The 26,597-nt window shown below is 49.7% G+C and overlaps 1 protein-coding gene across 1 annotated transcript in view; it reads left to right on the top strand.

Moving 5' to 3' along the window:
* The window catches only part of HOOK1 (hook microtubule tethering protein 1), a 1,744,708-nt gene that overhangs the window by 711,255 nt on the left and 1,006,856 nt on the right, over positions 1–26,597 (top strand). Inside the window, exon 10 of the mRNA XM_069642072.1 lies at positions 336–476. Coding sequence (XP_069498173.1) covers positions 336–476 — 141 coding nt within the window. The remainder of the gene's footprint in view (positions 1–335; positions 477–26,597) is intronic.

Raw genomic sequence — 26,597 nt, 5'->3', positions numbered from 1 at the left:
TGGTTATGGGTCAAGATGTCCCAACACGACTCTAGAGAGAAGACTAATGTGACTGCAATTTTTCAAATTCAAATGAAACTGATTCAGTGTTACAGAGGATTACCAGTCTGACGACAGAGAATATTGAATCAGCATGTGAATCTATGAAAGATACCAATGCTGTAGGGCAGGAGTTACAGGTAAGTAACGTATTACTTCTAGGGCATGCTTGGCCGGTAACAGCCCTACAACATACATGGGAAACAAACAAGGAAAAAATAAAATATAATTATGTTAAATGGGTCATCATATTTTATACCTATAACAGTTCATTGTTCTTTTCTTTTTGTTTAAAGGCTCGAAGCTGCAAAAGATGATTACCGTGCTCACAGCGAAGAGCTGGAGAAGCAGCTAATTGAGTCACAGCACAGAAACGATGAACTGGCCAGTTTGGCAGAAGAAACCAGGGCTATGAAAGATGAAATAGACATTCTGAGGTATCAAAACATTAATATTACAAGTACATTACACCAATGATTTTAATTAAGTCTTGATGTTTAACATTAAAAAAATACCCTCATATAGATTAATACAATATTTGCTGCAACATGAAATTGGATTGTGTATCAAGAATTTGGTTTTAAAGCAGAGATGAAAAGTGTTGTGAAGTGCTTGCTTGTGAATGAGAGACCCTGTGATGTCATGTGGAATGTTGATGTGTGAATGCTGTATGAGTGTTCTACCTGAGGTCAGTTAAGCCTGGGTGATGGGACCCAGTGGTTATCCTTATATGTAGCTTAATGTAACTATGCAATAAAGTGTATGTAAGAAGCCCAAGAAGACTCCTGAAGTTACATTATTACACTGGCGACAAGGATTACTGAAACAAAGAACCTGCGCAAAGAAGAAGACTGCTGAGGGGGGAGTAGCAGAGGAAGGCAAGGAACCACTGCCCCCCAGAGCTAAGAAGTAAGTCCCATCACCCAGGGGTGGAGAGCCCAAGGGGCATAGAAGTAAAGAAAGCCCCAGCGCAGGCCCAGGGCTCAAAAAAAGAATAAGGGGCAGTCCTGCACAGAAGCAGAGGGGTTGAGAAGTAAAGAAAGTCCAGCGCAGGCCCAGGGCACAAGTAAAGAGGAAGGGGCAGCCCAGCACAGAAGCAAAGGGATTTAGAAGAAAGCCCCAGCGCAGGCCCAGGGCTCAAATAAAGAAGAAGGGGCAGCCCAGCGCAGAAGCAGAGGGGTTAAGTCTTGAAGTGAAACCCCAAATAGTAAAGCTGATCCAAAGGAGAAGTGTTGAAGCTCGAAGTAGAAGCTGCAGCAAAGTGACTGGGGAAGTGAAGCCCAAATAGCGAAGCAGGACCCAAATGTGTGAAGTGTGAAGCAGAGGCAGGGTGCAGTGTTATGAATATAAGCACCTGTGCTGTGATATTTTGAAGCAGAAGCAGGCTCCAAAGGGCAGTGTCCAGGGGGTTGTAAAGTGGAGAAAGCACCAGCATGGGCCCCAGGGTGCAGCGTGATGAAGATAAGCACGTGCGCTGTGATATCTTGAAGCAGAAGCAGGCTTCAAAGGACAGAGGTAGAAGCAAAGCGAAGGGAGAACTTAAGTGAGGAAGAAGGTCCTCAAAAGGAAGATATGGGAAAGCAGATGCAGCTTGGTAACCAAAGGTGTGAAGACGTCACTGCAATGTTGATCCCAGTGAAGTTCCCATAGTGAAGGGAGGAAGAAATAAGTGGGAAGGACCTTTGGGCAATGAAAAATGATTGTTTTGTTTTGGCAGAAGCGCTATAGAGCAAAGTGAAACCACATGACTTTGGGGGATTTGGTGCAGTATAACTTCCCCAAACTTTCTCAGGCCAGACTAAAAGAAGTGATGGGCTTGAAGAAGGAGCGTCATTATATGAAGCGTCATCATATGCATGTATCCTTTAAAGTTATGAACTTTACGGATGATTTGTATTTCAGTAGAGTCACGTTATTAAGGCTACGTTAATGCAAGAAGATACTGTATTCTTATGAGGATGTAAAGGATAGTGAGAATGTGCATATGTGGTCTACAAGTATTGAAGTTTAAAAGTTACTGATTGAAGCCTAACCTTTTGAGGGTTTGCAGCTATAAATTGACTTTTATGTACTTTATAGAATACAGTCACTTAAGTGAGAAAGTTGGAGGTGCATGATGCATGCCTGGAGTTGCAAGAAAGAGAGCCTGAGTGGGCTAGAAGTAACTTTTTGAGGCATTCCAGGGTTATGTTGTCTAGTGCAACATGGACTTATAGAACTTTAGAGGTATGCACATAAAGCAAAGGTAGGCTGCGTGAAGGTGGCATGGACTTTTAGAGATTCATAGATTTGCAGATTTTACTGTAATAAGATATTGAAATTCAAAATGTCCTATTTTAGAAGTGGGTCGCCATTGTTGAAGGTTGGTATGAAGTGCAAATATACCAGAAGTGTGATAGTGCAAATATATCAGAAGTGTGATAGTTGAAGAAAAGTGTTGGGTTAACGTTCCCAATAGAGGAAGGTAGCGCCTTCCCTTTTTAGTGAAGTGTGAAGAGTAGGGGTAGGCTAGCATCCCCAATGGAGGAGGGTAGTGCCTCCAATCAGCAGTGAAGAGTAGGGATAGCGTCTCCAATATAGGAAGGTATCGCCCCAATCCTAAGTGAAGTGTAGGGATAGTGTTCTCAATATAGGAAGGTAGCGCCTTCTATGAGAAGTGGAGTGCAGGCATAGTGTCCCTTTCAACCTGAAGTGAAGTGTAGGGATAGCGTCCGTTTCAGCTTGAAGTGAAGTGATGAGTAGGGATAGCGTCCTGCAGCAGAGTAGGGATAGCGTCCCGCAGCATTGTAGGGATAGTGTCCTGCAGTGGAGGGATAGCGTCCCGCAACAGAGTAGGGATAGCGTCCCGCAGCAGAGTAGGGATAGCGACCCGCAGCAGAGTAGGGATAGCGATCCGCAGCAGAGTAGGGATAGCGACACGCAGCAGAGTAGGAATAGTGCCCCGCAGCAGAGTAGGATTAGCATCCCACAGCAGAGTAGGGATAGCGTCCCACGTCAGAGTAGAGATAGCGTCCCACATCAAAGTAAGGGATAGCGTCCCTCATCAGAGTAGGGGCAGCGTCTCTTTGTGGACATGGTTTTCAGGTTTTTATTCCAACAATATATAAGACCTAACTTGCCCTGTCTCTATGGGGGGTCTCTGCCTATATTTCTAACTAAGGTGCTCGTCAGTCAGTCGTGAATATCCAGAAGGATAAAGTCTGCTGTCCAAAATAAACCTTTCGAATGGATTTTGTCCTCCCACGTATTCCTCATCTTAGATATTCATATCTTCCAGCTTGCTGCTATTCGTATCTTCCCGCTTGCTGCTTCTGAAATTTTTCTCTACAGGGCTCTGTGCTCGAGGCTGCGGTCGACCATCAGCGTCATCTCTAGTATAAAGGGCCCGAGCCGCGGCCATTAGCTTCAGTTCTGTTTTTCCGATAGCTTGCTTCGTGACACGAAAACGGCGCCTCAGTTCTTCTAGTCATTATGTCTTCATTGTCGAATCCTTCAACGCCCAAAACTGGCTCAAAAAAATGTCAGAAACGCTGGAAGAAAATGTCGATCACTGAGGGCCCTGACCATCGGGTCGACGAGTGCGGTTCCTGTCAGGCAATGACCAACAAGGGTCTGAAGGAACGTAGAGGTAAACTGGCAGTGGGGGAGGAATCCTCGAAGTCTTTTTTGAGAAAACTAAAGGGATCGAGAGAATCGGATGAGAAGTCTCAACATAAGTCGAGGAAATCGAGAAGTCGCTTGAGGAAATCTTCCTCGTCTTCGTCGAAAAAATCTCCTCCTCGTCGGCGGACTCAAGAACCATCCCCTACCTTTCCAAACATGATTCCCCTGAGAAATGGGAGGCTTTCAGAACCTCCATGTGAAAAATGTTCGAGATTGCGGCCCAGACCCCCTCAAAGAAACCACGTGGCGACCATGCCCCTACTCACTCCAAAGGTGACAGACGGAGGGCAAAGACCAGACACGCAAGATTTGACGATAAACCGTTGAGGGTGTCATCGGAGGATATTTTCCCGACACCTTCGACGCCATTGTCCAGGCCATCGTTAATTCCGGCACCAAAATTGACACCCTTGTCGAAGCCGAGATCGATGCCGGTCGAGAAAGTGTACCAGCCACAGCCTAGACAGGATTTTCTCAGTTCAATATCTTCCATTGATGAGGATGTTACTCCGGCTGGTGTAAAATTTGGGACTAGGAATGTCCCAGAGGAATAAGTAGACCCTAATTCTAAAATGGCTGAATCATATGAATGCCTTCAAACAGCCAGTGGCCTGGATACTTCCCCTGAGGTAGATTTTGATAGACCCGACCCTGCAGACCATGTGGATGCGGGGTACAGAAACTTAATGAATAGAGTTATTGAATTTATGGGATGGAATGCAAATTCCCCAAATTTTGACCAAGATGACATGACGGACATCCTCGATGAAGGCGCTAAGAAGGACCCTGTCCTCCCTTTTCATAAGGCATTACAAAAAAGGGTAATGGCCACATGGGAAACCCCAGATTCTGGCCCAGCTATAAATAAAACATTTGTAGGGAAGTATAGGGCTTCCTCAACTGACCCTGAATACCTAATAAAACATCCCTCGCCTGAGAGCTTAGTGGTGCAGGCGCTATCTATGTATCGGTTGGCCTAGTGCACTCCTGTTACAGTTTTGGAGATTAGCTGATCTGATGGATTAGTAATGGGGTGACGGGGAGAACACCAACCCTGACACTGGGTTGTACAACTATATACCAAACAACAGATGTCCACAATCTTGTGGTTCTCTCCCGTCCCCTGCACATCCAAATGTGTATTGTATAGACAATCAATTAGTAAATTATATTAAATATTACATTTCGAAATTCAATTGTACCATTCTTCATGTGCGAATTGTTTTCTAAAAAGTTTTTTTTACTAGAAAATGTTTTGCAAATCCATATATTATATCAAACTTTCAAACTTTCAACTTTAAAGTTCATAACCTTGTTAATCATTTCACGATTGAATAGACAGTTACAAGTCTTGATTTGCATGTCATTAAAACATTTGATAATAACTCAAAGGAGCAAAATCTTATGGAATATTCAATCCGTGACTTGTGTCTCTACGCGTTTCAGGGTGTATTCATCCCCTTCTTCAGGAGTTGTCTATTCTCTTCAACAAGTCCGGTATCCAATCTACAATAAGTAATTAACATTTTTAATATTATATTCCTTATCTCAGAATATAGTCTTACATTATTATTGTATTAATTTCTGTCACTCTGTTCAAAATCTCATAATTATCTGAATATTTTATATTCAATATGGCTTATTCTACATCTACGAGCCAGTCGGCCTACCCTTTGATTCCCCCTGATAGGGCTGACAAAAGGATTGATGCCTGGGCCCGGAAAGCTTTTTCTTCCAGCAGTGTGGCCTTAATATCCACGAATGTGACTTGCACTCTTGCAAGGTTCACATACACCCTGTGGGATTGTATGACGGCAGCGCTGAACACATCCCTGGGGGCGAGGAACGGGAAGGTTTTTTCACAATTGTCAGAGATGGAAAGGAGGCTATGGGGGAATGCCTCCAATCAGGGCTGGACACTGCTGATAGCATAAGCAGGTCCATGGCGTCTAGCACAGTCTTGCGCAGATTTGCATGGCTCGAGGTTGTTTGGCAGCAAGGCAGATGAAAGTTTAGAAAAGCTGCGGACCTCAAAAGCAGCGGCTAAATCACTTAGTGCCTCTATAAGACAACCTCAACAACGCTACTACTCAGGGTCATCTTCCTGGATGAGTCGTCCTTTTCGTTTCTACTCCTCATTTGGGAAAGGGAAGGGACAGGCCAGTCAGAAAGGACAACAAAGAAAAATCCCTCGTGGTGGAAAAGGAAAAAGGTGTTAGATCAGCCCCAGCAGCGGCAACGGTCCCCTCAGCCACTGCTGCAGCCGCTGCAAAGCCACTCTGAGGCCTTAACCCACAAGACCCCGGTGGGAGGCAGGATCACTCAGTACCTGGACATATGGCAGGGTATTACTTCTGATGCTTGGGCACTGGAAACAGTGGCCCAGGGTTACTGAATTCCCTTTCGGCAAAGGCCTCGGAACCATCCACTAGGAGCCATCTATGTCAACATTCCAGACCCGCTCCGTGTGCAGGAGATTTTAACCCTGCTAGAGAAAGGTGAAATAGAATATGTACCTGTAGCAGAGAGGAACAAGGGTTGGTACTCCCCTTACTTTCTCATCCCAAAGAAGGACGGAGGATTGAGACCCATTTTGGACTTAAGAAACTTGAACAAGTTCCTCAGGAAGGACACGTTCAAGATGGCAACCTTTTCTCAGATACTTCAGGCTCTTCAACTTCAAGACTGGCTGGCTTCATTGGACTGTCAGGATGCTTACTTTCATGTGCCGATCCATCTCAAGCAGAGGAAGTACCTGGGGTTCGCGATTGGCAATTCTCACTATCAGTTTCGAGTTCTGCCACTCGGGTTGACCTCCGCCCGAGGGTTTTCACCAAGCTGATAGCGGTGGTGGCAGCGAGCCTCAGGAGAGGGGGGGATTCACCTCTACCCTTACCTGGACGACTGTTTAATCAAGGCGAGTTCACCCAAACGGGCCTAGGAACATCTGGCCATGACCTGCCACTTCTTACACAGACAGGGCTTTTCCCTCAATTTCAAGAAGTCACAAATGATACCACTCCAAAAACTCCAATTCATCAGAGCTATACTGGATATGTCCTCGGGCAAAGCCTCGCCTCCCGAGGAGAGAGCTCACCACATTCTGGAGATGTTAACAAAGTTCCAGAATGCCCAGCGTCTACCGGCCTTCGATTTCCTCAGGTTGCTCAGTCTCATGGCATCCTGCATTTTTCTGGTGCCAGAGGCCAGATTGAGGATGGGATCCCTTCAATGGGCCATCAGAACTCAATGGTCTCAATGTTCGTGGAATATGTCAGATCTTTTGCAAGTTCCGGCCAGAGTGGCTCAAGATCTACTATGGTGGGCTTGCAAGGACAATATCCTCAAAGGAGAATCTTTGAGGCAACCATGGCCGTATATAATAGTAGTGACGGACTCCTCACTCACGAGGTGGGGAGCCCACACCAGCAATCTTACAATCAGCGGTCATTGCTCTCCATCGGAGTCCAAACTGTATATCAACCGACTCCTACGCCCCGTCCCTTTCCTCCATACTTGTGGGACATCTCTCCGTCCTGTGGGACGGGACCGGAGCACGTTGTAAAAAGCATCCACATTTTTTTTTTAAAAGTGTCCCTCCTCTCGTTCCTGCGCGGGGCCCGGCACGCGGCCGTAATTCCGCCCATCTTGGCTCCGCCCTGCGCATCGCCCATCAGTCCTTTTCTCCGCTCGATCGGGGCCGGACGCACTTGCATCCTCGGAAGATTTTCTTCCTTTTTTTCCTCTCTTGCTCTCGCTAGCGTTCGTTTACTAGTCTGTCTATGTCTTTCAAATTAGACTTTCCAGATTGTTCATCGTGTCACCGTCGCTTCGCGAGGGCGGATCCCCATCCTCTTTGTTTAGAGTGTTTGGGTCCGGATCACCGTTGGGACTCCTGTTTTTACTGTGACTCCCTTTCGGTCCGGGCACTTCAACGTCGGTTGGAGCGGTGGGAGGAGGTGTTCCGACAAACTCCTCCTTCGCATTTTCAGGCGTTCATCGAAGAGAAGAAAAAAACGCCCGGTAAGTTCTTTACTTTTCAGAGCACCCCAACCAGGGGATACCTTCCCGGGTTCCTCTCGGTCCAGGAGGGGCGTTGATCGCTCTGTTACCGGGTCTCGCCCTGAGGTGCCCGTTGGGCCTAATAATTCTACCGGAGTTTTCGCCAAGGGTCTCCGTAAGGGGCCTGTGAACACCAGAGTACGCTCCGATACCCCTCCTGTGGGGGCTGTTTGTAGACCCAGTTCTACTGAGTCGTGGGGTACCGGAGTTCGCTCTGAGGCCTCTCTGTCAGCTTCCCTCAAAAACAAAACCGGGTTGCGCCCCGAGGCCTTGGCTGGGCTTGTAGTTACCGAACGGATGTTCCAGGCCCGCGCAGAAAAGGCTGTTACCGGGTCTGGGTCCGAGGTCCCTCGTACAAAGGCTAAAGCTACCAACAGTTCTGAGAGGCCAGTCAAGGCTTTGTTGGTGAAAGCGCACCATTCCCGCTCTTGTGGTGACACCAGATCTGTTGAGGGGGCAAGGAAGTAATGTTCTTCTTTTACCGGCAGTGCTGAGGTCCTTCCTTCGAAGGCTCAGTTGGCAGTTGGTATGTCACAAAAACATTCCAGGCCTCATAGTACCGGCTCGGCCGAGGTTCCTCATGTTAAGGCTAAGATTAAGACCCCTGATCCATCGACGGGGACCCCTGCCTCAGTTCCTCACGTGCCGCAGTTCCCCTCAGATGAGGACAAAATGGCGCCTGTTCCCGCCATGACCACAGCAGCCATTTTAGGTGCTACCCCTACAACTACGCCATCGGCTTCTGGTGTAGGGCTCGGTCTCTTGGGTGAACCTAAGGTCCCTTGTGCGCATCCTTACCGGCCGGTTTATGATTGGAACGCCCGGATGCCTCTTCGGCACAATGTTTGGTTGCCCGCGGGGGAGGCTCCTTTGATTTATGTGGATACGTCGGTGGAGGGGCCAGTGTGGCATCCTTCCCCGTTAAGTCCCTGGATTTGTCCACCTCATGAGAGGCCTCCTCAGGTCCGGAAACAATCTCCTGAGGATGCTTTTTTCAGTAAATTTCAAGCGCTTATGCGCACCGACCCCATGAGGGAATATTTCAAAGTGCTTTTCAAGGAGATATGTCCACCGGCGCCTCCGGCTCCACCCATTCCTCCGGTGGTTCTGCCGGCGCCTCCCTTGCCCGTGGTGCCCCCCCCTGCTCTCCCGCCTTTGCCTCCATTGTGCCCAGTGGACAAGGCAGTGCCTGACACGGCTCAGCAGGATCCTGACCTGTCAGATGACCCTCAAGGCGATCAGGATAACAAGGACCTTCCCCGCTCTAACAGAGCCTTTCATGACCGGGTACTGGACATGATGAGTTTCTTAGATGTTCCGGTGCCCGAGGCACCCGCTCCGCAGGAGGGTGTGCTTTCTGGGGCGTTCACCCTGTCTCCTTTGGAGCGTACCAGCCTTTTCCTGCAGAAGGACGTTCTGGCCGAGGTCCGAAGAGTCTGGGAAAAGCCACACTCGGGACCTTTTGTCAATAAAAAGATTGACGCGAGGTACAGGCTACATTCTTCAGAAGAAGTGGCCTTGTCATCTTGTCCGCCTCCCTCCTCCACAGTGGTGGCTGCGGCTATGTTGAAATTCAGACCTGCAGCATCCTCCTCCACGACGGCTACTCAGGTTCTGGGAAAGGAGTTCAAGCTCCTCGACTCCCTCGGGAGGAAAATATTTGCCAACTCGGCCTTGCAGCTCAGGCAGGCCAACGCCGAATTGATATTGGCGGGAGCTAACATGCGGATGTGGAAAGGTCTGTCAGAGTTTGAGGAGCACATGCCGGTCGAGAAGCTGGAAGATTTCAAAGGAGGCCTTTCCGATGCCAGGGTCTTGGCCCAGGATCTCCTGGAGGCTGCCGCTCATCACGTAGACACCTCGTCTCGGGGCCTGATGCTTGGGCTTGATACCTCACTGCAGGCGTGGCTGCATGCCACAAAATTTTCTAAGGAAGTGCAAGACAAGGTGTTGGACCTTCCATTCGATGTAAGGAGCTTTTTCATTCTTCTACTGATGTAGAGCTCACCAAAACCAAGGATAGTACTCAGACGGCTAAATCATTGTCTGTTCTGGTTAAATCTCCTTTCAAATCCCAGAGACTGTTCTTGCAAAGTCGACCTTCCTCCGGTTTTAGGGGCTTCCTCGACCGCAAATCTCGCAGAGTGGATACTCCTGCGGGGAATAACCGCCGTAGACAATAGCGTATGTGGTTTTCTCCCGCTCCTCAGCCTCCTCCTCAGGTTCAGGTAGCACCGCCACCGATAAGCCTGCCAAATGAGGGTTTTCCGCGCTCGCACGAGACCCCCGCGGGAGGACTCATTGCGTTTCATATGGAGGCGTGGCAGACCATCACAGAGGACAGATGGGTCTTGTCAGTCGCTCGAGCAGGCTTTCGCTTACCTTTACTCCCTACCCCACCCCTCAACCCTCCTTTTCAGCTGTCGGGCTCACCCTCCCTCAAGGCCGAGGTTCAGAAACTTCTGGACCTTAGAGCTGTGGAACCCGTTCCCCTTGGGGAGCGAGGGGAGGGCTTCTACTCCCGGCTGTTTACGGTGCCCAAACCCAACCAGGCTGGCCTGCGCACGATCCTAGACCTTTCCCAGTTCAATCTTTTCCTACCCCAAGAGAAATTCAAGATGATCACGCCCAGCCAGATACGCTCCTCTTTGCAGATGGGCGATTGGCTCAGCGTTGTGGATCTTCAGGATGCGTACATGGATATCCTGATTTGGAATCCACACAGGAGATACCTCCGATTCTCTTTGGGAGAGGAGCACTTCCAGTTTCGGGTGCTTCCTTTTGGCCTCACCTCGGTGCTGCTTGTCTTCACGAAGATGATGTAGGTGATTGCGGCCTATCTTCGTCTCCAGGGTATCCATGAGTATCCTTATTTGGACGACTGGCTCTTACGCAGCTCTTGTCCGTTGGCAGCAGCGGGCAACCTCCAGTCTCTCCTTCAGCTCCTGTTCCATCTTGGGCTGTCGGTGAACTGGCGGAAATCCTCCATGATGGTCTCACAGGACCTGATCTTCCTGGGTTTTCGTTGGAACACGATCGACTGCAGAGTGTATCTGACCGGGGACAGAATGGCAGATCTGTTGGCCACGTGTCAGATGTTTGCGCAGTCGGAGAGCATGTTGGCCTGGTGGTTCCAGAGGCTTCTGGGCCTCATGACCTCGTGTGTACTGGCTCTGCCACTTGCTCGTCTCAAAATGAGACAGACCCAGATGGCCCTTCGGAATTCATGGCGTCAGGCAGTGGATCCGGATTCCATGCGGATAATGATTCTGGATTCCATGAGAGTGGACCTGGATTGGTGGTCATCTCTCAGCAATCTGTCTGGGGCCTGGGATTTCAGGACCTGATCCCTACGGTGACGATCACGACGGACTTCTCCCTCCTCGGGTGGGGTGCGACGTTAGATCTTCTTCAGGTCTCAGACCTCTGGTCGCCTCAGGACAAGCTCCTGCACATAAATCATTTGGAGCTTCTGGCGATCTTCCTAGCGCTCAGGGCGTTCAGACCGCTCATTGTCAACAAGGTGGTCCGCATAAGAACGGACAATGTGGTATCAATGTATTACATAAACAAGCAAGGGGGAACGAAGTCTCCCCCCCCTCGTGGACCTGTCCATCCAGATTTGGGAGTGGGCCATTCTGCATGGTGTCTGGCTGCTTGCAGTGCACCTCCCGGGCCAGCTGAATGTCACAACAGATGCCCTCAGCCGGCGGACAATGGTCAGCTACGAGTGGGAGTTGAAGGCGGAGGTCCTCTCATGGATTTTCTCGCGTTGGGGCACACCGGAGGTCGGCCTCTTTGCCACGGCGGTAAACAAGAAGCTTCCTCAGTATGCCTCCCGAGGGGGGCTGGGAGCCTTCTCTCTGGGGTATGCTCTCGAGATTCCATCGCACAACATGAGAGCTTACGCCTTCCCACCTCTGCCTCTAGTTCATCGAGCAATTTGGAAGTTGAAGAACTCTGTGAACTGTTCCCTTCTATTGATAGCCCTGTGGTGGCCGGCCAGGTTTTGGTTCTCAGAACTTCAACACCTGTCGGTGCATCCGCCGATCATGTTACCAGTAACTCCCGATCTTCTTCACCAAGGGGAACAACAGATGTGGCACCCCTCCCCACAATCACTCAGCTTTGCGGCATGGTGCCTGAGTTCAAGTCTTTAGTGCATCTGAGTTTGTCTGCGGATAACATGCGCATTATCCAGGCAGCCAGTAAACCTTCGACCAGATCTCAGTACAGGAGTAAATGGCTCAGGTTCTGTCATTGGTGTTTGGAGAAGAAGTTGGATCCGAGGGTGGCCACGATTGACACAGTGCTGTCCTTCGTGTCCTCCCTAGCAGAGTCAGGGGTTCATGTTCTGTCATGTAGGACTTATCTCTCAGCGGTTTCCGCTTACCTTTCTACAGACCTGTGTTCTTATTTTCTAACTAACCCAGTGGTGAAGAGGCATTTTGCTGGCTTGACACGTCTCTACCCTCCGGTTCGTAATCCGCACCCGCCATGGGACCTAAATGTAGTCCTGACGGCGCTTTGCCATAAACCTTTTGAACCAATGGCTACAGTAGACCTCAAGTACTTGTCTTGCAAAGTGTCCTTTCTGGTCGCCGTTACGTCAACAAGGAGAGTTAGTGAGCTCCAGGCATTGTCGGTGGAGCATCCTTTCTTGGTCTTTCACAAGGACAAGGTAGTCCTTCGGACAAACCCGGCTTTCCTACCGAAGGTAGTGACCGAATTCCATCTGAATCAGTTGATCTCCCTTCCGGTCTTTTTTCCGAACCCTGCCTCAGAGGTTGAAAGAATTCTACACTGTCTTGATGTCCGAAGAGCTCTTAAGTTCTACCTGGACAGGACTTCCGAGCTTAGAAGTTCTTCTCAACCTTTTGTGACCTTTGGTAACCCTCAGGGCAAGCCGGCGTCTAAGGCATCTATTTCCAGGTGGATTGCCGCCTGCATCACGGAGTCTTTCAGCGTCCAAAGGCTGAAACCTCCTAAAGGTATCCATGCACACCTGGTGCGGGGCAAGGCAACCGCGGTTGCTTTTCAGAAATATGTTCCCTGGGAGTCCATCACTAGGGCAGCTACTTGGACCTCCCCATCTGCTTTCTGTAAGCATTACTGTCTCGACATGAGCTCTAGAGCTGACGCTCAGTTTGGTCAGGCTGTGCTGAAGAACCTGTTTCAGTAAGGGGTATTTCCATCCACCCGTAGTTCCTGTAAGGAGTGCTTGGGAATCTCCCACAAGTATGGAGGAAAGGGGACGGGACGTAGGAGTATTACCAGGTTACTCACCGTAGTGACCACCTTACTTCTAGTCCATAGTCCCCTTTCCTCCATACGCCCGCCCGCCGTCCCCTCTAATAAGGGTCCTCTGTTATTGCTAATGGGTCTTTGACCCGGCGATAGAAAAGGACTGATGGGCGATGCGCAGGGCCAGCCAAGGTGGGCGGGGAAAGAGAGGAGGGACACATTTTTAAAAATAAATGTGGATGCTTTTTACAAAGTGCTCCGGTCCCGTCCCACAGGACGGAGAGATGTCCCACAAGTATGGAGGAAAGGGGACTATGGACTAGGAGTAAGGTGGTCACTACGGTGAGTAACCTGGTAATTTTAGAGCTGAGGGCAATCAGACTAACTCTGAAAGCCTTTCTGCCCTTTGTACAGGGAAAGATGGTCCTGATAATGACGGACAACACAGTGGCCATGTACTACTTCAACAAGAGAGGAGGCGTAGGATCACTACCACTGTGCAGAGAAGCAATGCAGCTCTGGTTCTGGGCAATACAGAAAGTAATCTCTCTGTTGGCAGTTCACCTGGCCGGAGAACAGAACACGGCGGCAGACGCTCTGAGCAGGCAGAACACAGCGTCCCACGAGTGGGAACTAGCTCAAGAAGTCCTTCTAGAGATCTTCACCCTTTGGGGAACTCCTCAAGTGGATCTTTTCGTGACCAGGGTCAACCGAAAGTGCGATCAGAAATGATCAAGGGAATTTCCCCCAAGAGGAGCTCTAGAAGACATGTTCGTGGTGGACTGGGATTTTCCACTGCTGTACGCGTTTCCTCCAGTCCCCGTGATACCTTAAGTAATCAGGAGGTTGAGAAAGTTCAGGAAAACCATGATCCTAATTGCCCTGGATTGGGCCAGGAGAACATGGTACCCGGACCTTCTAGACATGTCCATCTTCCCTCCAATACGTCTTCCACAGAGAGAGGATCTCCTCTCGCATGAGGAAGGTCGGGTTCTCCATCCAGAGGTCATTACGCTCAGCCTTCACGCTTGGCTTCTGAGAGGCTGAGATATAAGGATTTGGATCTCCCGGACGACGTAATGGAGATTTTGCTTTCGGCCAGAAGGCCAGCAACAAAGTCCTTGTACCAGATTTGTTGGAACAAGTTCAGTAACTGGTGCAGGGACAAGAATGTGGATCCATTCCTATGTAATACTCCTATGGTACTCTCTTTCCTGTTACATTTGGCCAATTTGGGCCTCCAAGTGGGGGCTTAGCGGCCCTATCTGTTTTCAAGCACTCCTCAGAAGAGGTATCCTATTTTAAAATGCCCTTGGTTATTCAATTCCTGAAGGGGCTGAAAAATGTGTATCCTCCAACACCTTTTCAGGTATACATCTGGGATTTAAACTTAGTCCTAAAGTTTCTCAAATGTATACCTTTTGAATCATTACATTCTTGCCTGTTAAGTCTTCTTACTTTGAAAACAATTCTGCTAGTGGCAATTACATCAGCCCGCAGGGTGAGTGAGTTGCAGGCACTCTCTTGTAAGCCTCCTCACACCATTTCCCATAAGGATATCCTTAGAGTCAAACCCTCTTTCTTACCGTAAATAGTCTCTGACTTCCAGCTGTCACAGAAGATTGTTACCTTCTTTCTACCCTCCTCCACATGCAAGTAAGGAGGAAGAAAGATTACACAGACTGGACCCAAAAAGGGCTCTCAGTTTCCATATCTCCAAATTGGCTAAATTCCGTCAATCTGACCAACTTTTTTTCGGATATACTGGGCGCAAATTGGGTCTAGCGGTATCAAAACAAACGCTATCCAGATGGATAATATTGTCAATCTCTGAATGTTATAAATTGACTGGAAAAGAGCACCCAGATGGACTTCAACGGCTCTTCAGAGGGGTGTCCCAGTGCAGGACATTTGTGCAGCGGCAGTTATAGGTCAAAGGTTCGAATCAAAAGGTTCGAAATACAATAGGTTTGAATCAAAAGGACTGAAAACAAAAGGTTTGAAATGTTTTATTTTATTTTTTTTATTTTTTGGGGGGTTAGGGGGTCCCCCCCAACCCTTGTTTTTGTGGTAAAAACCACTTTTTTTACCTATACGGAACCCCAAAAAAATATATATAATTAAAAAAATAAATTCAAACCTTTTGTTTTCGATCCTATTGACTCTCACCTTTTGCATTCAAACCTTTTGTATTCGATCCTTTAACTGGACACCTGCAGCGGCCACTTGGTCGTCTATGCATACCTTCGTGAAACATTATTGCCTGGATTCAACATCATTTCAAGGGGGTCTTTTTGCAAAAGCAGTCCTACACACAGTGCATGCCTAACTCTTTCTATCTGATACTCCCTCCTCCAAATTCATACTGCTATGGGAGCCTATCTAAGATGAGGAATACGTGGGAGGACACAATCCATTCGAAGAACAAGTTACTTACCAACTGTAATGTTCTTTTGATTGGATGTTCCTCCCACGTATTCCTCATCAACCCTCCCAGCCTACCCCGCCGTACAGTTCACAACATTTGCACTCCAAACTCCATCAGAGCCAAAGGTCAATGAAAGCCTGGTCAACTGATGCAGCAAATAACATCGTAAAAACAGAACTGAAGTTAACGGGCGTGGCTCGAGCTCTTTATACTACGGATGACGTTGATGGTCCCCTGAGGCAGCCGGTCTGTCCTTAGACCTGGGTGGTGAGGTGCTGGATCTTTCCTTGGGTAGTGGCAGGGGGGCCCTTAGCGGACTCATTGGAGTGGGGCCCAAGAAAGAGGAACTACCCAGGACAAAGGCTCAGAGACCAGGCCTGGCTGACTTCCTAGAGGTAAACGGTGCACAGTCTCTAAGGCTTTATGAACGCAAAGACGCTGCACCAACAGCCGGAGGGGACACGCCGATAGACGGCCATGTCGAGGTGCAACAAATGTGGGCCAGTAGGGGAGACAAGGTCATGGGCCCCCTGAGAGTGCAGCCCCCCAATCCGGAAGTTGTGCACTGAAGCACGACGTGGAGGTATAACCTAACATAGCGGGGAGTGTAGGTCCAGAGGTTGTCGCATGGGCCCCAATTAATCCCCTGCAAAGAGCACAAGTGCATACTTTTGGGAATAGGCGACAAGAAAGTGACATATAGGTAACAATTTGGAACGGGGGCTGGGCTGAATAGTCCACCTGGAAATCCCTGATTTGACATCCCACCAGTAAGTGCTCCCAGTAGCACTTCCAAGAGCTCTCACACAGTGGATAGAGTCAATGACTCCCTGCCCGAGGGGCCCTTTGTCACCCTTTGGAGAGTACAGGGGCTATCTTTCCCCAGCGAGAAAGTGTCCACACCAACTGTCTGTGACAGCCTGGCCTGACCTACTCCCGGAAGCGCCCTTGGCCTGGGAAAGTCATCATACGGGCCCCAGGAGGAGGTGAACTTTCATTCGACCTGTGTACCCGGCGATAAAGAACAGGAGGAAAGGGTGCACTAGAGACGTGTGATTTGAGGTATTTCAGCAGAAGGCGGTGGATAGAGGACCTGGAGACCTGTGCTACAGAAGTTCTGATTTCAGCCCCTCGCTGCGAATATCACCCCTACTGAGAGACACAGGTGATTTGAGAGGAACACTAGTTGGTGTCAAGACCTTGAACCCAGATTATGGGTCTTGGGCTCCATGGCCCCCATCTCAGTACAATTCTAAGGCCAGGAAGCTCCACTTTAGCCCGTTACGAGTGCCTTGTATGCAATCCTGCCACCGTTGGCACAAGACTCATTCGCCAAGCTTGGTTACCATTGGACAATGGGCGAACACGGCTGCCCCCACAAGGATGATCAAGGAACTGCAACAAGCGGTCTAGCTTCAGGGCGGTTCCGCCCCAAAGGCACCTGGGATACCTGCTGGGTATAAGAACCACGCCCGAACTGAGGCACACGCTTCGCGTTATTGTGCTTGAAGCGTGACGTTCACCGGGTCGTGTTCGGCATCCCTGGCCTATTCCGGCGAACTACCTGAGAAGAACATTTTCGAACTTACCTGCTCAGTCCAACCCTACCATCCTGCTGGAGCCTTGGAGGACTTTTCCATAGGTCCTCCGCTACTTTCCTAGATTAAGAGGCATAATCTAGGAGCTACTTACCATCACGTCTGAAAGACCCCGCCTGTCCGAACATCTACTAGGGCGTTCAACTCCATTTCGTCGTAGCTTCAGTAATTCATCGCGACCTGTGAAGAGACAAGTACAGATTAGCCAGTTGCAAGGACGTTTTCAACGCTGCATCGAGCGCTTACTTACCTGCTCGAACTCACCTGTCGGCTTCAGCCATCTTCACCGACACCTGCAAAAACAAGAGGAGAAGGTTATTTGGACATTTTTGAAAACATAGACACTACTCAAAATCACTAAGGACTTACCTGAAAGGTGGACTCGTAGCCGGTCTGGACTTCAGGCTTCACCAGTGAAGTAACTCGGCGACCAAGCCAACAGCGACGCACCCCTGCCCAGCTGGCAGGAAGGAGAGTGCGGCATTACAATAATCAAGGTGAGCAGAGTCCTGGGGGAAAAGACACAAGGGAGAACAGGAGGTGGGCTGCGGGCAGGAAGGAGAAGTCTGTAAAACCCCCTCCTATCTCCTAGAACTGATTCCTGGGAGAACGAAGTTCGGGGAGGTGCAGAGTGCTCGGGGAGGTGCAGAGTGCCCAGAGATCCCAGACCAGACCAGTGGCGTCCCCGTGGATACAAGGTGAGCGTTACAGAACGCAAATCCGTACTTAAATAATCCACCCGGGCGCCGGCATGGAAACTTCAGAGACTGATCAACTGGCCCAATTGTTAGGGCAGTTGTGCGCCGAGGTCCATTCGTCGAGGCAGGAAACCAACGCCTTGAGGAGGGAGTTGATTGTGACCAAGGAGAGGACGGACGACCTTAGTAGGCAACTTCTCCAATCGCAAGCCGGTCAAACCCAGCTGCCAGGGATCGCCTCTTCTACACAAACTCCAGCAAACAATCCAGCCCAGATCAATCTACCTGGAAATGTTCCGTTAGCGCCTCCGCAGCAATTCTCAGGGGTTTCCCAACGATATGCGACCTGCATGAACCAGTGTCGCCTCCATTTCCTATGCAGACCTGGGGCATTCCCAACTGATCAGTCGCGAGTGGCCTTCGTCCTTTCCTACCTCAGTGGGAGTGCTGCTGACTAGTCAGTGCCATTCATTATTCGGGATGACCCTATATTACGGGACTTTGGGAGTTTCCAACAAGAGATGGAAAAGCTTTTCGCTCGACGCCACCACGGGCAAGCGTTAGAGAACAAACTTTTGTCCCTTCGACAAGGGAACCAGGACCTGTTGACTTACATCGCCACTTTCAATAGGCTGGTGGTAGAGGCAGATTGGCCTGATGATAAACGAACTAACTTATTCCATCGGGCCCTGCGAGGGGAACTAAAGGATGTGTTGGCGCAAGTCGTGGACCCACCTAGGGATTGCACTGAATTCATTAGCCTTGTGGTGCAATTGGATCACTGTCCACAGGACCGCAAAAGTGATCGGGGCAGGCCCGATACCCGCCCAGTATTAGTACGACCTAAGGATCAAGGGACTGAAGGTGGCATCGAACCCATGCAAATAGGAGGGGGTCAGACCCCCATTAACCACAGCTGAGCGAGAAAAAAGGAGAGAGTTGCGGTTGTGCTTGTATTGTGGCAAGGCCGGCCACTACCTAAAAGAGTGTCCTGTCAAACCACCCAGGAAGACTGTGGGGGCCACAGACAAGGAGAACCCCAAAGAGGAGTCGGAAAACTGCCAAGCCCGGCAATTGTAGGGGTCCAATTGTCGAGCGAGGAGATCAATCTACAGACGTCCCATTTTGCTCTACCTGTAATCTTGATTACTCACCAGCACCCATCTGTCATGCATTCTATTGAAGCCTATATCGACAGCGGAGCAGTGGGGAACTATATCGATCAGGATGTCGCAGCAAAGATGGGGCTACCACTCTGCCCTAAGTCAACCACCGAGACGGTCACCACCGTTGACGGCACCAAGATAGCCTCAGGACCTTTGTCCGAATGCACCACTGAACTCACTCTCTTGTGTGAGGTTGGACATCGTGAAATCATTACCTTCGACTTGATCAAAGCCCCTCAGTTTCGACTAATTCTAGGAATGCCATGGCTAGTCACCCACAACCCGCGGATCAACTGGCATGCTCGCGAAATTGGACTTCGCCCATATTAGCACGAACACTTGTTACCCGTAAGGTCGGAAGGGGAAGCACGCCAGCTCTCCGGTGCTTGAAAGGGCGGTGAGCACCCTGGGGGGGGGGTCACTACGCTGCCAGTACAATACCAGGACTTTCGGGACGTCTTTCAGAAAGAGCACCCCAATACTCTTCACCCTCACAGACCCTACGATTGCCAGATGGATCTGCTGCCTGGGGCCCGGATTCCGTGTGGGCGTATCTATGCACTCACAGAACCTGAAAACCAACACCTGAAAACCTATCTAAAGCAATACCTGGCCAATGGTTTTACCCGCCCGTCCAAGTCATCAGCCGCGGCCCCGTTATTCTTCGTACCGAAAAAAGAACGAGACTTGAGAGCATGTATTGATTACCGTGCCATGAAGCAGATCACCATCAAAAACCGTTATCCTCTGCCGCTGATTCCGGAGTTATTGGACCAGGTCAAAGAGTCCCAGATCTGTACCAAATTAGACCTTAGAGCGGCCTACCATCTGGTGCGCATTAAAGAAGGGACGAGTGGAAGACGGCTTTTCGCACCAAGTACGGCCTGTACGAATATCAGGTAATGCTGTTCGGCCTGTGCAACACCCCCGCCGCGTTCCAAAGTGTTAGGGGGAATTCTCCTTCAAGGGCTAATTTCCCTCACCTAGTGCATCCCCCAGCAGCTTTGCTGGATTTCTGGAGTTTATTTTTTCCACCTGGTAAGAGTGTACATCCTTTTTCCACTCTTACATATGTTTTTGCCTATGTTTTACTCATTGTGTGATCTTGGGCACTGGAGCACACCACTCCAGGTGCCCCTTTTCTTTTATGGGTTACACAGCACCTTCAGTGTAGTAACCCAGGGTTGTCTTTAAGACTTCCCTCCGACTCCATTTCGCTGGGGCGGACTACTGTCTCCCAGAGAAAGGTAAAGTTGCCATTTACTTTACATAGTCACTTTTACCACAGACCCAGTACTCCCCATCTTCCATGGAGTACTGGAAAGGGCTAATCTGTACCCCTTTTCTGTCTGTACCTTCTTGAGCATTGTTTCACTCTTTTAACATTTAGACTTGGCTGGTGGCAGTGGTATCTACCCTAACTTTTCTACCGCGATTATATTAGATAAATGTGGTACTGTTCTTAGCTATTATATTAGCCTCGAACATAAACCCGCTTGACCAAATCGTCTTTCTGTTGGCTCCGGTTGGGTTTATTTGCCATTTCTTTTTGTTAAAGTCCTTCTTGTGTTTTACTATGCGCGGCAAACTAGGTTTGCCTTCTTTGTTCACCGTCTTTTGGCGGGCTTCTGCAGAGAAGCCCTCTTCTTGGCGCCTGGGTGTCTAGGTAGACTGAACGTGAGGAAAGGGTGTAGTCACCCCCTGCACAGGGTATCCTAGGAAACCTAAGTCGCACTTTGCCATGATTGGCTGAGGTGGTTGTCCAGGCTGGACAACCCCCCTGCTGCGTGACTGACAGCCAGGCTGTGTGAATGGGGGGTTTGCTCATAAAAGGCAGGTCTCTTGGGCTAGAAGTCAGAGTTGCCACTGGAACTACAAGGAACCGAAGAGAAGCGGAGAGAATGACGGCTGCTGCAACTACCCTGTCCTGGTGAAGCCCTGCTGCAGTCCTGAGCTATCTACCCTTCAACGACTAAGAGAAGATCCAGTCCGGAGTCTTCTTCCCGTGAGCCTGGTGGGGATAACCAGCTCCTCTGCTTCAGCCAGAGGTCACTGTCGTGGTCGAAATCGCTGCACACTGATGTAGTGGCCCGGATAGCCACCTGACAAGCCTCTCCTGTTTTTAAGGAGCACACCTTTTATTTGTTGTCGCTGCTGTCAGCTTTCTCCCTGTGTGGTGCAGACCCCCCTTCAGACGTCCTCCTTCACAACAAAGCTCCAGGAATCGTGGGTCTGCTGGAAACCAACAGGAACAACTGCCAGGGCACCAGCTGCACCATTGGAATAAGGTACTGTGTTCTGCTTGAGGAAACTGGGTGAATCTCTTTTCTTCATCTTCAAGGCTTGCCCTTGTCTTCCCTCCTTCTTATAACTTTTGCTTCCGAACATTAACAATATCAAAGTACTCTTGGCTACGTTGAATCGTGAACTGTCTAACGGTGTGATCTTCGGCAACAGGCCTCCAGTGTCACTTGAACTTGGCTCCGGCCTTTGACTTTTGAACTCCTGTTTCTGAGTGTTTCTCGATTCTATCTGCCTAACCAAAGTATTGCCTGTGATTTTTGCCTCCAACTCCCTCTGGGTATCTCAGGTGCTAAGTGTGTTTCATGTCACGGATATGCGTTTATTTAGTAGACCGAACTGTCAAAAAGTGATCGCAACCGTATTCGCTGTATCGTGTTTTGTTCATAACACCGGCTCATTCAAACGCAGGGTGCTTACCTTGAGACATACTGTACAACGTGAATTGGTTAGTTGTAATTTATTTAATGTGTGGTTTTATTTAAAGTTTAATAGAAGTGTTGTGTTTATAACTGATGGTTTAAAAATAAATGTACTTATATTTTTTACCTGAAACCTTGAGTCAGTGTTTGCTTGAGTCACAGTAATTGTGGTCCCTTTGTGTAATCTCTGCTACTGCTCATATACTCTTGAGATAAGCCTGGCTGCTCCGCCACTGCTACCACTCTGACATAGTAGTACAGGCTTGTACCAAAGGTAAACTTGTATTGCCACCTTTAGTCTTAATTGTGTGTAGTGGTCCCTAAGGGCACTGGACAGGATTCTGCCTAACACAATACTTCATGAATGACGTGCTTAGGGAACTCATTGATGTCTGTGCCCTGGTATACTTTGATGACATATTGGTGTACTCAGCTTCGGAGCAAGAACACGTAGAACATGTACGGGCAGTCCTGGCTAAGCTTCGGCAACACCACCTCTACGCCAAGTTGGAGAAATGTTCGTTCCGTGTTACGGAGGTGGAGTTTCTGAGTTTTGTCCTTTCACCAAGGGGATACGCATGGACGCTCATAAAGTTGACATGGTCCTCAAATGGCCAGCGCCAAACTCCATTAAGGGCGTCCAGAGCATGCTGGGTTTTGCAAACCTCTATCGCCGCTTAAATCCAGGTTTCTCCCAAGTGGTACACCCGATTACTTCGCTCCTCCGAAAAAGTAATAAGACCAATCGCTTGACAGAGGAGGCGGAGAAGGTTTTCCAAGATCTCAAGGCAAAATTTAGTACGGCCCCTATCCTGCGGCATCCACGTCCAGACCTTCCCTATATTGTTGAGACTGACGCGTCCAGTATGGCGATGGGGGCTGTGCTATCGCAGAAGGACCCACACACAGGCCAACTGCACCCAGTGGCCTTTTGGACGCGGAAGTTCACACCACCGGAACTCAACTACGCCATCACCGATAAGGAGCTGCTGGCTATTAAAGCTGCATTCAAGGCTTGGCGACATTACCTATTGGGCGCCAGGCATACGGTCACGGTCATAACTGATCACCAAAACCTCCAATATCTAAAGGATGCAAGAGCCCAGTCGTCTCGGCAGCTACGGTGGGCACTGTTTATCGCAGAATACAATTTTGTAATTACCTATCAACCTGGGGTTAAGAATGGCAAAGCGGACGCGCTGTCCCGCATGAGTACCGAAGAAATGGCACTTGCACCTCCTAATCCCGTGGCCATTATCCCTAAGGACAGAATCCTAGGCATCACCACCACCATGACCCAGGATGAACTCTTATTCGAAATTCGGCAAGTACTAACTCAGGAGCAAATTCAAGAATGGGAATCCAGGGGAGAGCACTTTTGTGTAAAGGACCAACTACCGTACTACAAGGACCGGTTGTTTGTGCCGGTGAAGGAACTACAAGAGCAGGTTCTCTCAGAATACCATGATTCGCTCATAGAAGGACACCCTGGGATTACTAAGACCTTGGCCAATGTCATGATTCCTGCCCCTCATGTCCCCAGCCCTCCAAGATGTCAGGCTGGAGCCAGGCCACGATCACCTACATGGCCCTCAAGGGCCTCTCCATCCCTCCAAAGACCCACTTGGAGTCAGACTTTGCGCTTGTGGCACCAGACTCACTCACTCCCATAGGATAACATTGGGGATTGGACCTGTAGTGCACTGATGGGGACAAGGTGGATGCCCCCACATATTTTGGTTCCCAGAACTGCATGTGCAGTCTAGTCTTTTGGGTGTGTTTCAGCCCAGAGACACCTGGGATACCCAGAGACTATTTAAGCCACGACCAGGGTGAGAAACTTGCTTTGTGTTTTCTGCACCTGCAGCGTGACACTCAGCGTGTTCGGATCGGTCTCCTGTAGGCCTGCATCTTTCTTCTGCGCTCAGGTCCTGCAAGAACAAGAACACCGTTAGGAACAGCCTTACCTTGCAGCGCTTCTGCCCATCATACATCGCTCCTTCTGTTCTGCGGGCATCTTCGGTGGTGTCATTCCCATCCCGGCACGCCGCTTCCTAAGGCAAAGGGAAAAGAACAGAAAAAAGTCATTAGTAAGCATTCAGCAAATCTTCGCTTATTTTTTAAAGACTGTACGAGCTTCAAACGCTTACCTGACTCCCAGCCGCTCTGGGGGAACTCTGTCTCCGGAACTTCTCATCCATCTGCAAGAGGGAAAAGACACTCCAGGTTAGCGTGGAAACATCTAGAGGTGCTGCATACCGGCATCCACGCTGAAAACGTTGCGTCACCTAAAAGACACAGAAAAAGAACTCAGTTCAATACAAATACGAAAGGGTCACATCGCGCATCGCACTCTCACTCACCTTCAGCGCTACTCATCTCAGCAGCACGTCGCCATCCCCGGACGCCGGCCATCATCTAAGGAAGGAAAGGAACGAAGTTAGAGAACTGTTCAAAAGACTCATTATACTTACCTGTCGGACTCTTGCCAGTGAAGTAACTAGGCAGCAACGAGCCCGCATCAATCAACGCGCCCCTGCGCTGAAAGCAGGATGGAGAGCACACTTTCCAAGAAAACAAGTTGAGCTGTGGATCAAAGGGAGGGGTTGGACCCCGGGGAAGAAGGGGTTCAAGCACACAGCGACAATAGGGAGTAAAACTCTACCAATCCTGTGTTTCAGGCCCAGTCTCCAGTCGAGTAGACTCCAGGGAAGGGTTCGAGGTTGTAAGAGTTCAGAACAGGCTGAGTGACATCCCCATGGATACCAGGTGAGCGTTACAGCCAAGATGAAGAGAAATTGCTGGTGGCCAACGTGGCGCAAGGATGTAATCGAATTTATCACGTCCTGTGGAATCTGTGCCCAGAACAAGTCCTCCAAGCAAAAACCTGCAGGACTCCTTCAACCTTTGGACATTCTGTCGGCCCCGTGGCACACACTGTCCCTAGACTTTATTACAGATCTTCCGGCTTGCCACGGTTATGACACAATTCTAGTTTTCTAGTTGGCGTGGACCTATTCTCCAAAATGACCCATTTCTTTCCGTTCAAAGGAATACCTAATGCCGCCGGCCTCGCTTGGATCTTCCTGGAACAGGTGATGCGGTTGCATGGATTCCCTTCGGCTCTCATATCAGACCGGGGAACTCAGTTTGTATCCAATTTTTGGAGAAAATGCTGTTCTCTAGCCCAGATAGACATTTGACTGTCCACTAGTCACCACCCCCAGACGGACGGTCAGCCCGAGAGAACGAATCAGACCCTTGAACAGTACCTTTGCTGCATGCTCCACCAACTGAAGGGGATTGGAGGGACCTACTATGGATCGCCGAATATGCCTACAATAACTCATGGCATAGCTGCACTGGGCAAACGCCGTTCTTTACGGTGTACGGAAGACACCCGCGCACGTCCGAGCTGGACATTCCGACGACCCTAGAGATGCCCGCCGTCACGACCCTCCACACGACCATCACACAAGCCTTCAAGAGAGCTCAGGAACATCTGCAACTAGCCAAACGCACCAGAAAAGATTTGCGGATCAACATCGCGCCAAGGCTCCGGACTATCAAGTAGGGGATCAGGTGTGGCTGGCTTCTAAACACATACCCATTAAGGGAAAGCAAACTTTTCGCCCACGGTTTCTAGGACCATACCCTGTGGAAGTCGTCATCAACTCCACTGCGGTGAGATTGTCTTTGCCCACCCACATGAAAATTCACCCGGTTTTCCATGTATCTCTTCTAAAGCCTGTAAAATTAGGAACTCAATTCACTACCCCACCTGGACCTGTAATCATTCATGGAGAGCCGGAGTACGAAGTAAAGAACATCTTGGATTCCAAGTATGTACGGACTGAACTCTACTATTTAGTGGATTGGAAGGGTTTCGGCGCACAGGACAGAACTTGGGAACCTAGTGAGTATATCCATGCTCCGCGCCTGCTCAACGTTTCCATCGAGAACATCCAGACAAGCCAGGTCCGGGCAGGAGGGATCCCGTGAGAGGGGCCTTGGGGGGGAGTGCTGTCACAACCTTGAACCCAGACTATGGCTCTTGGGCTCCATGGCCCCCATCTCAGTATAATTCTAAGGCCAGAAAGCTCCACTTTAGCCCGTTACGAGTGCCTTGGACGCAATCCTGGCACCGTTGGCACAAGACTCATTCACCAAGCTTGGTTACCATTGGACAATGGGTGAACACGGCTGCCCCCACAAGGATGATCAAGGAACTGCAACAAGCGGTCTAGCTTCAGGGCGGGTCTGCCCCAAAGACACCTGGGATACCTGCTGGGTAAAATAACCACACCCGACCTGAGGCACGCGCTTCGCGTTATTCTGCTTACAGCGTGACGTTCACCGGGTCCTGTTCAGCATCCCTGGCCTATTCGGGCGAACTACCTGAGAAGAACATCTTTGAACTTACCTGCTCAGCTACAACCCTACCATCCCGCTGGAGCCTTCGAGGACTTTTCCATCCGTCCTCCGCTACTTTCCTAGATTGAGGCATACGCTAGGAGCTACTTACCATGGCGTCTGAAAGACCCCGCCTGTCCGAACGTCTACTAGGGTGTTCAACTCCAGTTCGTCTTCATTGCGACCTGTGAAGAGACAAGTACAGATTAGCCAGTTGCAAGGACGTTTTCAACGCCGCATTGAGCGCATACTTACCTGCTCAAACTCACCTGTCGTCCTCAGCCATCTTCACCGACACCTGCAAAAAACAAGAGGAGAAGGTTATTTGGACATTCTTCGAAAACATAGACACTACTCAAAATCACTAAGGACTTACCTGAAAGGTGGAGTCGCAGCCGGTATGGACTCCATGCTTGGCCAGTGAAGTAACTCGGCGACCAAGCCAACAGCAACGTTGGCGACCAAGCCAACCGCAACGTGCCCCTGCCCAGCTGGCAGGACAGAGAATGCGGCATTACAATAATCAAGGTGAGCAGAGTCCCGGGGTAAAGAACACAAGGGAG

Source organism: Ambystoma mexicanum, chromosome 1q (genome assembly GCF_040938575.1).
Source record: "Ambystoma mexicanum isolate Mex_15411 chromosome 1q, UKY_AmexF1_1, whole genome shotgun sequence".
Lineage (NCBI taxonomy): Eukaryota > Metazoa > Chordata > Amphibia > Caudata > Ambystomatidae > Ambystoma > Ambystoma mexicanum.
Note: the sequence above shows the minus strand (reverse complement) of the source record. Positions and strands in the feature narration are given on the sequence as shown.